General features: G+C 36.7%; 1 protein-coding gene across 1 annotated transcript in view; it reads right to left on the reverse strand.

The window, feature by feature from the left end:
- galnt18b (UDP-N-acetyl-alpha-D-galactosamine:polypeptide N-acetylgalactosaminyltransferase 18b) overlaps positions 1 to 14,923 on the reverse strand; it is a 103,194-nt gene that overhangs the window by 19,222 nt on the left and 69,049 nt on the right. Inside the window, exons 4-6 of the mRNA XM_046857698.1 lie at positions 11,511 to 11,694; positions 8,624 to 8,821; positions 7,690 to 7,804 (exon numbers count right to left, since the gene is read on the reverse strand). Of these exons, the coding sequence (XP_046713654.1) occupies positions 7,690 to 7,804; positions 8,624 to 8,821; positions 11,511 to 11,694 (497 nt within the window). The remainder of the gene's footprint in view (positions 1 to 7,689; positions 7,805 to 8,623; positions 8,822 to 11,510; positions 11,695 to 14,923) is intronic.

The raw sequence follows: 14,923 nt of genomic DNA on the forward strand, positions 1-14,923 counted from the left end.
GCAGTTAAAATTTGATGCTTTGAGTACAATTCTCTCATAGTGACCACTGGATTTTCAACATTCCACCACATGGTAAAGACTCTAGGAGGATTTGAGAATTAGAATTGTTGCTCTCCACAAAGATGCCGAGGTTTTAAGATGATCAGTATCACCCGGAAACTGAGTTACAGTGCAGTAACCAGGGTCATACAGAGGTTTTCCAAGACGGGTTCCAGACCTTGCAAGAGTCGAGTCAAGACTGCTTGTGTGTAAAAAAGTACTTTTACAATATTATATTTTTTTTACCATTTTACAATTATATACAGTAATCCCCTGCTTTACCGCGGTCCGAATCTCGGTTCATCATGGAATTACATTTGCCACAAAACTAATTTGTTTAGCTGATTTTCTGGTCTCGATAGCGGATAGCACAATAAACCAAAAAACTTATAGGGAATTGTTTTTATGGAGTTTTATGTTGAAATAATAACATTTATTAATAAAAAAAGTATTAATTATAATAAGTATTAATTAGAAAATGAGGTAAAATATGAATACTGTACAGTACTATATACAGCGGTTTATCAAGTTTTTTTGTTTATCGCAGGCGTTTTTGGAACGTAACCAACGCGATAAACGGGGGATTACTGTATAATATATTTCTATGCATTGACCTACTGCTTTCTTTTTAAAGCAGTACAGAGCATACACATCCAACATGAGCCATTTTCAAGCACTTAAAATAAGTCACTATCCAGGACCCCAGTAGCCCTAATTATTTAGCTTAACTGGGTTTTGCAATATTGATTGGTGAGAAAAGAAAAAAAAAAAAAAAAAAAACAAGTCTGTGAATCTATTAGAGGAATGAAGAAATAAAATATCTGTAGTTTAAGAGACAAACACATCCAAAGCTCCACCATCTTAATATGTTCTATAACTCCACATCTTATTCTATGTTAATGATAAAGATTTATATATATATATATATACACACACACACACACACACACACACACCACTTTATTTCCTTCTTCTTGCTATGAACAACTTCTGCACAGCACTTGTCAGTGGGAGGTCTGGCTTTTTAAAAGTAGCAGAAGTTCTCCTGGTATCTTACCGCTAGCCTTTTTTTTTTTTAGAAAAATCTACATACAAAACATCTTTAAGGAAAAATACAGGTTTTTTTGAGAAATTAGTTGCTCTAATAATAATAAAAAAAAACATTATATGGACAAACATATTATGACACTGGACTCTTCCAGCAATATGTGGTTCTTCTCCAAACTGTTACCACAAAGTTGGAGTCACACATTTGTATAGAATGTCTTTGGATGCGGTAGGATGAAATTCTCCCTTCACTTGAAGTAAGTGACCCAGACTTGTTCGAGCATGACAGTGCCCCTTGCACAGAGTGAGCTCCATGAACATATGGATTACATGGTTGAAACTGAAAAACATGAGCCTGGCCTGCTACAGAGCTCTGAATTCTAATGAACACCTTCGGGATGAAGTGGAAGGATGACTACACCCCAGGCCTTCTCACTCTACATCAGCACCTCCATAACCACACTCCAACATCTAGAGGAACAACTTCCCAAAACAGTCAAATTTATTGTAACAGCAAATGGAAACTAAAAGGCACATATGAATCTTGTTGTCAGGTGTCCACAAACATTTGTCTATATAGTGTAAATTGAGTAGACAGAAATGCAAGATGTCACTTATTTGAAGCGTAATGATGTGTCTATGCTACAGCACTACTGTGTGTGTGTGTGTGTGTGTGTGTGTGTGTGTGTGTGTGTGTGAGAATACTCGGCACATATCCAGCTCCAAAGAGAGATCCGTTCTGCTCTTTGACTAAATAGGGAGCTTCTGTCACTCAACATTTCCTCCTAAACCTTGATTCAATCAAGTTTATTGCACCGTGCCAATGCTGATTCCAAACAACATCAGTTCGTATATTGTCAAGTGTCATTCATTTATTTACTCATTTATTTTGCTCAAATGAGCACATATGGTACAAGCAGTGTTCGAGACGAAACAGACACTCAGAACTGTATCGATGCTGCTGTTTTCTAGGTGTGTGAATCATTCGATCAGTTCGATTCTCAATTCACTGGTTTTTCAGTCTGACTCCAAAGCATATTAAGTGTGAATCAGGAATGATCCAATTCAATTTAAATCAACTCAATAGTCCAAAAAGTGATTGCTCTCGAATGACTTACTTTGCCTCGCTCCTTCCAACAATGATTCAGCCCGAGTTTCTCTCAAACAGCTAAGTAACATCAGCTTTTGGTGTATTTTGGGATATGGGGAGTAAAATCTGGCAACCTTTCTATGACAGTAAGTTTGTGAGAATTTTTGCAGGCCCCTTCAAAGTGTCCCGGCTGTCCATCTGACAGCCGTCATGCCAAACGGAATGGAGTGGAGAATGTGCCAGTGTTTTCGGTTCTGCTTGTCAATACCATTGCAAGTGTCCAGTTTATATTTACTAACATTAGAAATATCATTTATTTTTTATAATATATAATATAAGTAGAATTTGACATTTTCCTGAAGAAAATGTGAGTGGTGATTGTCTGTGCAAAGCATGAGATGCTATCCTCCTCTGTAAGCCGAGCCTTTCTATATTTTTTAAAGTCCATGTTCAGTTTTATTTTTTGAGAGAGCCAGGGACAATTATGTCACATCACTACATTAGCCAATTAGAACCACTAAACTATCTGGTAACAATCTGGAAAATTTATCTTGTTAAAGAAAAGTAATAGTAACAATATAGTATAGTATAGTATAGTAGTATAGTAATAGTATAGTATATAGTATAGTAATAGTATAGTATAGTATAGTAATAGTAATAGTATAGTAATAGTATAGTATAGTAATAGTATAGTATAGTAATAGTAATAGTATAGTAATAGTATAGTATATTAATAGTAATAGTATAGTATAGTAATAGTATAGTATAGTAATAGTATAGTATAGTAAAAGTAATAGTAATAGTATAGTATAGTAATAGTATAGTATAATTATAGTAATAGTAATAGTAATAGTATAGTAATAGTATAGTAATAGTAATAGTATAGTATAGTAATAGTATATAGTAATAGTATAGTATAGTAAAAGTAATAGTAATAGTATAGTAATAGTATAGTATAGTAATAGTATAGTATAGTAATAGTAATAGTATAGTAATAGTATAGTATAGTAATAGTATAGTATAGTATAGTAATAGTATAGTATATAGTATAGTATAGTAATAGTAATAGTATAGTAATAGTATAGTAGTATAGTAATAGTAATAATAGTATAGTAATAGTATAATAGTAATAGTATAGTATAGTAATAGTATAGTATAGTAATAGTAATAGTATAGTATAGTAATAGTATAGTATAGTATAGTAATAGTATAGTATAGTAATAGTAATAGTATAGTATAGTAAAAGTATAGTATAGTATAGTAATAGTTGCAAATATGTCATTTTGCTCTGTAATTTAGTCTTGGCTGATTTCTACCCCCGACTCCTATCCACAGTTCCTACCCATGATATTCACTATATGGACACTATTTGGGACACCTGACTTTCCCTGCCATATGTGTTTTTTTTCCCAAACTGTTATTGCAAAGTTCAAAGCACACATTTGTATACGGTGTCTTTGGATTTGTGTCATTTTCCATTCACTTGAACTAGGAAACTAAAACCTTTTCCAGCATGGTCATGCCCTTGTGCACAAAGCAAACTCCATGAAAATATGCTTGATATGATCTTCTGTTACAAAGCTCGGACCTCAACCCTATTGAACACCTTCCTCACCACACCTACATCAGTACCGGACTTTACTAACACCTTTGTCTGAAAGAGCACAGATCCCTTCACAAACACAATCTAGAGGAACAGCTTCCCAGACAAGTGAAGGAAATGATAAGAGACTAAATGTGGAATGTGATGCTCAAAAAGCACATACCAAGCCCATCAGTTGTAAATTGCAGATTGATGATATTATTGTATATTGCACTCTCTTTTGTTTGTAATGTTTTTATGATTTATTTCCCCTTTTTTGGTTTCTCTTAAGGTTTCTTCCTCATACCAACTAAGGGAGTTATTCCTTGCCACAGTCTCCCCATTCTGCTCATCAGGGATAAATACACATATTCAAACTGCTGCTCATGCTGCATTACAGGGCAGAGAAACGCATTTTAGAAAAGGAAGCGCTATCTACCTTCTTCTGCATGCATGAGCTGACAGATACCCCTGATTGGCTGGTGTAGCTGTGAGCGACAGGAGAGAGAAAGACAGAAAGGTAGTGCGCCATGCATCTCACTCAGAGAGCAAATTGTTCGCTCGGCTCTGAGACTTGAACTCGACATCTCCAGACAATAGGGTGAACGCTTTTAATACTAATACTATATTTTTTCTCGTCTAAAGTACCGGGCTCTGCTCCCAGCTCACGTCTCGTCTGCTGCAGCTTTAGCATGTTAACCCCAAACCCGAGACCGAACCACGCGACGAGGAAAAGACGCTTTACTCGGCACTGCCGCCCGCGACGACGACATGACAAGAGCAGCAGCATCTGTCCCTGATTGCACAGAAGCTCTAAATCATCATGTCGTTGCTTCATCAGCAGTCAGTGAACCCTTTTCCCCTTGGACTGCTAGAGAACCAGAGGTGAAAAGAGAAATATAAAAAGCGAGAGTGATAAAAAGGATCAGAGAGAGAAGGAAAAAAGAGGGCAAGGCCTCACAAAGAGCTGTTTATTGTCCTTCAGACACTGGGGCTGGAAATAAAAATACACATGACCCTTTATTTTTTTCTTCCCAATAGGGAGTCTGGTGCTATAATATCTCACGTACACACACACACACACACACACACACACACACACACACTAAAAATTCCATCCAACAAAGCAGCATTGGGTAAATCTAATTTATTTGGTGCATATTTTGATAAATCGCTTTCGGCTGAAATAATCGCAAATGAGAGGTTCATGGAAACTGCACAATTAAAGAAGAAAATGAATATTTCAATGCATTTGTGTTTGATCGTGATTTTTTGAAGTTTTTTGTTATATTTTGCATCCTGTTGCAAAATCTTTTGCATCTCGTGTGCTCTTGTATTTGCAAGCCAGAGTAACGTTTTCGTCAGAATAATCCTCATCAGTATAATATCCTTTTCAGGGGTCATTCACTCACATTAAAATCATGAACTGACTAATATACATTTGAAGTGCTATTTGTGTGGGATTGTAGAGGATGCAAAAGAATTTTCCCCTCACCATGAACCCTTATGAGCTGCAGCTTTCTGTGCCCAGAAACACTGAACTCCCAGAACCAGGGTCACCTTCCTACTGCAAATACGCTGCCTATAGCTGTTATCAGGATGACCCTTGGGAAATTTGGGTCCACTGTGTTGACTTTCTTTTTGTAACTGCTGCTGCAATCAAAAACGATTCACTTTTCCATGTATACACAAAGAGAACTTTGTGAAAAGAAAAGAAAAGAAAAGAAAAGAAAAGAAAAACACTATGCTCATTTAGGAAAGCAATCAGCAGGCCATTATCAAGAAAATGCGATCGTAAAAAGTGTGTCATTCGGGGTGGGAATACTGCCAGCGAGAGCCACATCACCATCCTCCTTCACTCCTCCTCCTCCTCCTGCTCTTACGCGAGTGATTGATGATTACACCACTGCTTGCAGTGAAAAGCAGCATGTATGTGTAACACGGAGTGGCTCCGTGATCAGCACAAGATGATTATTATGGAATCTGATATGACTATTTTTGCGGCGCTCCGGACTATAACGCATGCTGAGCTTTCTGGATATCTATTATTAGCTTTCCTAAGGGACTCGGACAACCCCTCTGTCGCGTCTGATCAAGCGCTCGGTTCGGAGTTAAAGCACACCTTCGGAGGGAAATATTACAGCCTGGCGTAGAGAAAATGAAATGATGAAACGAAGCTAAAATTGAGGCAACGGGCTGCTCGAAATGTTTTTACTGCTACCTCCAAGCAAAAGTGTGTTAATCTTTAAGTTTATCGTTAAGTTTGTTTCAAATTTGATCAAATCCACACTGCTTCCATATTTTATTTTGTAATGAACAGCACGGCAGAAATGGACAAACCTGGGGAAAAACAGTGTAATGATACAGAAAGACCATCTTTTTTTAAATCACCACATTGGTTGACTTTCTTTGAGCGTTTCTTTTGACTGACATGGACCTCCACCATAAATATTAGCATTTTATAGTAACCTTTAATCAGAATTGAAATGTGTCACTATGGCACAGTAGTGCTGATGGTAATGTTACTGCCTCATTGCTGAGCTCAGGTTACTGGAGCCCTGGATGTTCTTAATATGTTTGCATGGACATCATCTGAGTTATCTGTTTTTCTCCTAACTCTTTGAATAGATTAGTTCCACTAAATTGCCTCTAAGTACGTATGAATGTGTGCCTTGTGACGTCTGGTCCAGGATGCACACCAACTTCATTCTCAGCGTTCCTGAGATAAACACTGGATCCACTAAGCAGGATGAAGATAAATTAATATCAATGTTATTTTTTTTATATATATATATATATATATATATATATATATATATATATATATATATATATATATATATATATATACCTACAAAATTGTCGCCATTCTGTGGAAAACATCTTTGACTTGGAACTTTCTCCCAGAACTCTTTCTCCTTTCTTTTACCATGTCTGAGGGTCCAATGAAATCATAAAGGTGTTCATTCAATCTACACAATCTAATTTTTTTATTATTGTTTCAGCAAGTGTATCGAAAGAAATGTAATTCAAATCTACTGACATTCTATTACTAATCATAATTTTCAGGTTTTCATTGTATTCCTCTTTATATAAAATTATCAGGGCACCATGTGTGACTACGAAATTATTTCTGTTACGTGCTGCTTTTGGGAGTCCAATTGACTCAGAATTCAGGTTGCGCATGAAAATAAAGACATTCTGTACTAGGGATAAGTGTGAAGAAACGGGTTAAACCGTATTTGTTGTTCAGAAAATATAAACATGGTAATAGTCAACAATGTTAGAAACAGTTCGTTTGTAAACTGTTTTCCTGTGTTTTTTCACATGAATAACCTCGATAATAAAGGAACTGTAATGTATGGACATTCTGTGTCACCTAATCCTCACAATTTGATTTCCTTATACCATCTCAAGGAGTTTGCTTGTAACAATGCAGCCTGTAACCTACAATACAACCCATCTATTTCATTTCCTGGTTTGACCTGAAGAAGGGTTCAGTAACTTCTTACTGCTAGGGTTCACATAGGTTTAGTTGACTGATGACTGTGTTCATACCTCCCTTAAGGAACGACACTGGGGAAATAAATGCACAAGGATTGGATTGAACCTTACTAAACCCTGCATATATAACAGTAGCCTTAATGCTGGAGTTTACGCAGCAGCACTCCATCTGCCCCATGCTGCCCCAGACGTCCCTGCAGCACTCAGACAAGCAACAGAAATCAGTTTGATAAGTCGTTCCTCTGCGTCCTGCCAAAAGCAGTGGAGATCGTTATTGTTGTTAATCCGTCAGGAGAGAGGCCATTATCTTCATTAGCTGTGGTTGGTGGGAAGAGAGAGAGAGAGAGAGAGAGAGAGAGAGAGAGAGAGAGAGAGAGAGAGAAGGAGTGAGAGAGAGAGAGTGAGAAGGAGAGAGCTCATCACTCACCCTGACGCCCAGCTCCACATTCTCGCCACCATAGATTTCCAAGCCTTCGTCCAGCAGCCCGATTTCCTCAAAATACTTCCTGTCTACCACAAAGCAGCCAATCAGAGCAGGACTCCTGCAAAGAAACACGTAAACAACAATGCAATAAAGGTTCAATTGATACACTTGTACAGTATGCTGTGTGTTAGAGATTGTTGCTTGCTTTTAATAAAAAAATTTGCTGTTGTATAAAAGCAATGAGACACAGACAATTAGGATCTTTCTTATGATTAAAATGTCATACATGGTTTTTCACCCTCAGAAAGAAGTTTCTGCAAATGCATTACCTGCCCATCAATCTTATTAATTCAGAGCTGGTCAGGAAAAAAATCAGTGTACAGGTAACTGGTTGCATAAACCCCACCCTGAATCTTGTCCCAAACTGAATATTCAATACACAAAACCAATATTTTACTCCTATAAAACACATTCAGAAATTTCTGAAGACAAATAAACGTAATCAACCACATACCTTTCATATATAATGAAATACCACACACACATTTAAAAAATACTACTATGGGGCAGTGGTAGTCCAGTGGTTAAGGCTCTGGGTTACTGATCACAAGGTCAGCGGTTCGAACCCCAGCACAGCCAAGCTACCACTGTTGAGCCCTTGAGCAAGGCACTTAACCCTATCAGCTCCAGGGGCGCCGTACCATGGCTGACCCTGCGCTCTGACCCCAGCTTCCAGATGAGTTGGGGTATGCGAAAAAACTAGAAATTTCCCCACTGTGGGACGAATAAAGGTTAAATTAATTAATTAATTAATAAAATTAAATATTGAAAATAAAAAAATGTGAAATGACATAATATTTAAAAATACATATTTCTTTTACATGTCCACCCTTAAAAACTGAAATCTAACAGTCTGTGTGAGTGCACAGCATGCTACCTGATTGGAGAGGTGGTGTTGTTCAGGTTCCACCAGGACTTGGGTGGGTTCAGGTAGCGACACCACAGCTCCCAGTCGAAGCCCTGAGCAGAAAGTGGATACTCCTCCACTTCAAATGTGTCGTATTTAATGTTGTCAAACGACGGTGAGATGATCCTTGTCCGGTCCTCTTTGATTCGCTGGAGAATTGGCTCGGCCCTGAAGACATAAACATGTATTAGCAGCAATCCCCAACATATAGCAATTCAATTATATCAGATTAATTATACTGTATAGACTTTATACTACAAAGCTAGAGTTTTGTTAATTTATTTTCTACAACAACAGAAAGTGCAGCTGCAAATCACAGGTTTGTATTAATGTGCTTGATGTTATACATCATCATTTTTATAGTAATCTAAAGTGAGACTTGCGTGAATTAATGTGTAAAATGTGCAGTTTTTAAAAATCATTGAGGTGCAACAATGCATCATGTTACAAAATATTTAATGATGTGAATCGCAGAAATGTGAATCTATTGATTGTATTAATTATGGATCTTCTTAAGCAACTGTAGAAACCTCTAAATGAGCAATCTGCAGGTTAGCAACTGTAAAAAAAAACAAAACAAAAAAAAAAAAGCTATTCATTAGCTTTTAGTCAACACTAGCCTGGGTCACTGTAATCTACAATTCCTGAGAAAAGGTTGCCATTTTAGCCGACGTTGGAGCTCATTCTTTGCATGTTCAATCAATATTTTGGTCTAATTACTCTATGAATATTTTGTAAGACAAAAATTTTTTAAATTCTTTTTTTTAGCTATTTCACATTGTTTTATATCGTTTCATTAAAAATTAAGAGGTTGTCTCTTCAAATAAATGCAGTTGTTCTAAGAAAATGTTTTAAGAAACGAATTGAATTAAATGATGAAGCCAGTATGATGAATCAAATCAAATTATGCTGAAGGGTTTTGTTATACCATGTTGATTTAGGTTCTGAAAAGAGATGCTTATTTAACATTTATGGAAGGAGTCACCAGTGTCAGCATTTTGTGCCAGTTAAAATGCTTTCTATAAAGTAAGAAATGAAGAAAAATAACAACAGATTGTAACTCCAAATGTACAAAAGCTAAATACTAAAGTACTGTTATTGGAAAATAATCAACTTTACATGACTGAGATGATGTAACAATAACTTCAAGTAACATCCAGCTATTTCCTGTAAGAGCATGTGATCATACACATCACAGATAAACAGTTCAGCATCAAAATCTTTGATGAATTTGGGATGTAATATTTCAAGTAGTTTCAGGGCTCAAGGATCAAATAGAAGCTCATTAAAGAAATATTTTGGATATTTCAACATCTGTGCTGACATTTCTGGGTCAGGCTGTTAAGCGAGTAACAGCATCGGGCCACGTGAGCCATGGAATGTGATTGTAATGATGATGTGGATGTGCAGGGGGTGGAGACGGACTGAATCGTGTTTTGTCTGCCGTGTGAGACACCTGGATGCGTTCCACAGATAAAAGGGATTCACTTAATCCTGAACGACAGCGCAGATGTTTCATCCCACATGTTCGAGTGAACCTTCATAACACTCTTCGCAACACACCTGCTTTCAAGCAGACAATGTGCATTCCGAAAGGTATTATTTCAGTATTTAAGCTGAGATTTGATTTCATGTGTTGAAATATTTCTGAAATAGTGACATTGTGTTGAAGTGCTAGAGAAACGTGTACACAAGCTAACAGTGTTTGAGATACGATCACACATCTGTTTTTGAAAATTCCTAACAAACCTGACAATTAACTCGGTTAACTCAGACAGTGCATAAGGACAAATTTCACTCTCACTCTGTCTGTAGAAGCAAAATATTTCAGCATCAAACTACCACATGATGGGAAAACAGCTTGCAAACAATCGCCCATGTTCTAGATGAACAAAGTTCACTTTTCCCTCTTACTTGGAAAATACGGTACAGAAAGTTGCAAAACTCTAACAAATCATGTTTATGTGCTGTAGAGAAAGACACACCTCTTGACATGTACAGTGGTGTGAAAAAGTGTTTGCCCTCCTTCCTGATTTCTTATTTTTTCGCATGTTTGTGACACTTTAATCTTTTAGATCATTAAACTAATTAAATAATAGTAAATGATAACACAAGTAAACACAACATGCAGTTTTCAAATTAAGGTTTTTAATATTAAGGGAAAACAAAATCCAAAACTACATGGCCCTGTGTGAAAAATTGTTTGCCCCCTAAACGCAATAACTGGTTAGACCACCCTTAGCGGCAACGTCTGCAATCAAGCGTTTGCGATAACTTGCGATGAGTCTGTTACAGCACTGTGGAGGAATTTTGGTCTATTCATCTATGCAGAAATGTTGTAATTCAGCCACATTGGAGGATTTTTGAGCATGAACTCAATTTTTAATTAAGTGCACTTTTATGTTTATGTTTTATGTTTTTTAGTTGAAAAATCTGAGTGTTTGATCGAAGAGAAAGCAAGAAAAATAACCCAAATGTGTGTATATTCGATGTGTGTGTGTGTTTTCCCTTTTGCTTTTTGTTTCATGTAATTATGGCTGGTGTAAAAACAAATCAGACAGTAAACGATTCAAAACTACAGATTTCAATCCAGAAAACAAGCACATGAAAATATTTAAAGTTCATTTTCCATAATAAACATTTGAATAAATAAATAAATAAATAAGATTTATATTAAAAACCTGACAGTACCAACAAAAGCTACAGAATGTTCCAGAAGATGCTCATTGAAATTGTTGAAATAGTCATCTTAATTAAAACAAATAAAATAATACAATAAAGGTTTTATATTTAAAAAAAGAAACAATTATGGTTAAAATAATATTCAAGTTTTGAATCCAAGTTCATAGTCACCCACCAGCCAGTATTAAACTCCACGTGGGCATCGAAAAGAGCCACCACAGGGGCAGTCGCAGCCCTCCAGCCGCTCACACGAGACCGGATCAGACCCTCCTGCTTGTGGTGCCGAACCATCTTAATAAAACCTGGACTTTTAGCATTCGTCTCTTCTACAAATCCCTGGAGCTTCTCCTTCAGCTCATCTAGCGTGAGAGAAAGAGAAAGAGAGAGAGAGAGAGAGAGAGAGAGAGAGAGAGAGAGAGAGAGAGAGAATGAGAGAGAGAGAAATATATCATCATTATATCTGTTTAGCATTAGCAGGCATTTCAAGTTAGCCACTCATAAGTGACCAGACTGCAAATACTGTCTCATTATATTACTGTTAAGATAATAAAAGTGCAATGAGTGCAGAAAAACAAAAAAACTAAAGGGAAATGCAAATAAAAAAAAGATGTCCTGGTATATGCGGGAACATTAAGCCTTAAGCAGAAATCGAATTAAAACACGAGTCCAGTGATTTTGATTTAGTTATTCAATTTGTAAAGGTTCATTCAAGCTCTTCTGATGGCTTGTGAGACGTGCAATAGCGTTCTCCTTTCATTTACTCGAACTAAAGCTGATTAATGATCGTTTAACTTGGGCTCTGAGGAAGTAAAAAAAAAAAAAGAGCATGGTCACATCATTGACTAGAAAGAAATACTTAAAGCTTGAATAAAATAGTTGATTCTGACTGGCTGGAAGTTGTGAGTTCAAACTGTTCAAACAGAGTTCATACAATTACATACTATACATACAGAGTGAAACGGCTGTTTAAACACTGCGTCGAACAAAACATTGGATAATTTTGTTTTGAGTGTCATTCAACTTTAGAAAAACAAACAGAAAAACGTATCTCTTCCTTCAAATAAATGTATGTTAGGACACTAATTCAACTGAATACTTTAAAGCAGCAGAATTCTTCATTTAACGACTCATGTAAAATAGTTAATTAAAACGAATTGTTCAGTCAGTTTTGAACCTCAAACTTCAATTACAGCTTTAAACTGTCAGTTTTAGGCGCCACAATACCAAAACTAGGTGTGTGTTACACCATCCTAATGTACTGTGAATTAAATACAGTGCCATGCATTCAAATGGTGTACAGTAATGCACACCAAACTCTGGATTATTCCTTATGGCTTTAAATGTTGTTTTGAAAAAATCAGGTTTTAAAAGTTTGGGACTTCAATAAACTTGTGCAGGTATTACACAATTTAAATAAAGATATATAATCTATTTGTGCATGTACAATGTATGAACAGCACTATAACAGAACCATGAGATTCGCATTTGTGCTGTATGAACACCCAATCCCACAGTTATTTCCTAATTGCTATTATAATAACCTCCATCTTTTGAGAAGATGTTCCACTAGATTTTTGAGAGTGTTTGTGGAGATTTGTGCTCATTCATCCACAAGAATGTGAGAAAAGTCAGGTACTGATGGAGGGTGAAGAGACCTGGGGTGCAGTCAGTATTATAATTCATCCCATAGGGTCGAAATCAGAGCTCTTTTACAGGACACTTAAGAACTTCCACCCTAACCTATGTAAACCATATCTTCATGGAGTCTTGGATTGAGTCTTCTAGTTCAAGTGAAGAGAAAATGTAATGCTACCGCATCCAAAGTGTTACACTTGTGTGCCTCCAACTTTGCGGTATCACTTTACAGGGAAGAACCACTCATGGAAAGCCAGGTGTCGCAATACTTTTTCTTGAATAGTGTACCTTTTGAAATCTAGTGGAGGAAAGTAACCATTGTTTCATTGTCTATATTTAAGTGTGTGTATTTTTTTGTGTGGAAGACAAGCGTTTCTTTTTTCGCCCCATTTTTTCTGGTGTGGCAGCACAGACACAGGAAGATTCATCATAAAATTTGTATAGAGGAGAAACAGGTAAAAAAGTAGGAAAGACGAGTAACATCGGCTTTACCCATGATTAGCACCGCTTATTATGGAAGACCATGATGAAAATTCAGCCTTTACCAATTATGAAGTCGCTGCAGCAACATTAAGTTGGTTAAAAAGCAATCACGGATTTGAACTCCCTGAGGCTTTCCATTTGACATTCATCAAAATCTCCTGTTTTAATGACGTGCTGATTCTCAATTGACGACTCCCTGATGAGCCAATTCATTAAATCAGGTGTGTTCAATTATTGGATTATAAATAATTAAAATGTGGTCAGTATAAGGAGCTGTTATTAGTTTTCAGTTAAACTGCACGTCAATAACGCTGAGCTTCATTGCATGCTGCCACATGCTGGGGTTTCTTTTAAATAAATAATTAAAATCACCAAACAGTGAATAAATGATGTAATCAAGTGGTCACACTGAACTGACAAAAGTATATGAGAGAAATTTTATGCACATGACAAAAACCTAATACTCAGTGTAATGCTGATACAGGTAAATAATCAATGTGCAGTGGCATGTGGAAGCAGTGGTACTATTAACAGCCTGATTGTTTTTCTGTAAAAGCTCGGGCTGCAACTAACAATTATTTAGGATGATTATTATTATTATTATTATTATTATATGTTTCCAAGTTTAATCGGATAAAAACTATATATTTATTTAAAAATAGATGTTTGCTTGTTATAACTATATAATACCCTAATTCAGTGTATTTATGTATTACAGTTTTTCTCAAATGCTAAAACACAAAAGCCAATCCTCTAAACCAAATGACCAGTTGTCTAAACATATTTACTAAATCTAGCCATCATTTTCCAATATCATAAACACATTTCACATGAAGACACAATTCACAAAACACAATCCTCCGTTGTCATAAATCTTAACACATTTTTCTTTGCTAAAACACAAGTTGCAAAAGAACTCTGCTCACGTTCTCAAATGAAAGCTCATGTGATGCAAAATGCTTGCCACAGTCAGCAATATTTAAACACAATGAACACACCTGGCGTCATTCATTACACACAACGACTCAAAATTGAAGACACTTGTTGCTAATGCTGTGACCACATGTACAAAAGCAAGTTCAGAGTGCACAGTTTGCTGAAGATTCCAAACAAACACAATGGATGAAGGCAGAGTCAGGGGAAGAGGAATTTGAGTCAGAGGAGGGAGAAGAGCTGGCCATGGAAGAAGAGGAGCAGGCCTACGAGGAAGAGGAGTTCAAATCAGTGGAGGAAGAGGAGCAGGCCAACGAGGAAGAGGAGTTCAAATCAGAGGAGAAAGAGGAGCAGGCCAACAAGGGAGAGGAGAAGGTCCAGGAGGGAGAGCAAGACAACCTCGCACCATCATTACGGACGAGATGCGAGCAACAGTCATTGACCATGTCATTGTCCATGGCATGACAATGGCTGAAGCAGGACTACGAGTCTGTCCAAACCTGAGTAGGTTCACCGTGGCCACCATTATTAGGGCAT

The sequence above is a fragment of the Silurus meridionalis genome, chromosome 9 (assembly GCF_014805685.1).
Source record: "Silurus meridionalis isolate SWU-2019-XX chromosome 9, ASM1480568v1, whole genome shotgun sequence".
Classification (NCBI taxonomy): domain Eukaryota; kingdom Metazoa; phylum Chordata; class Actinopteri; order Siluriformes; family Siluridae; genus Silurus; species Silurus meridionalis.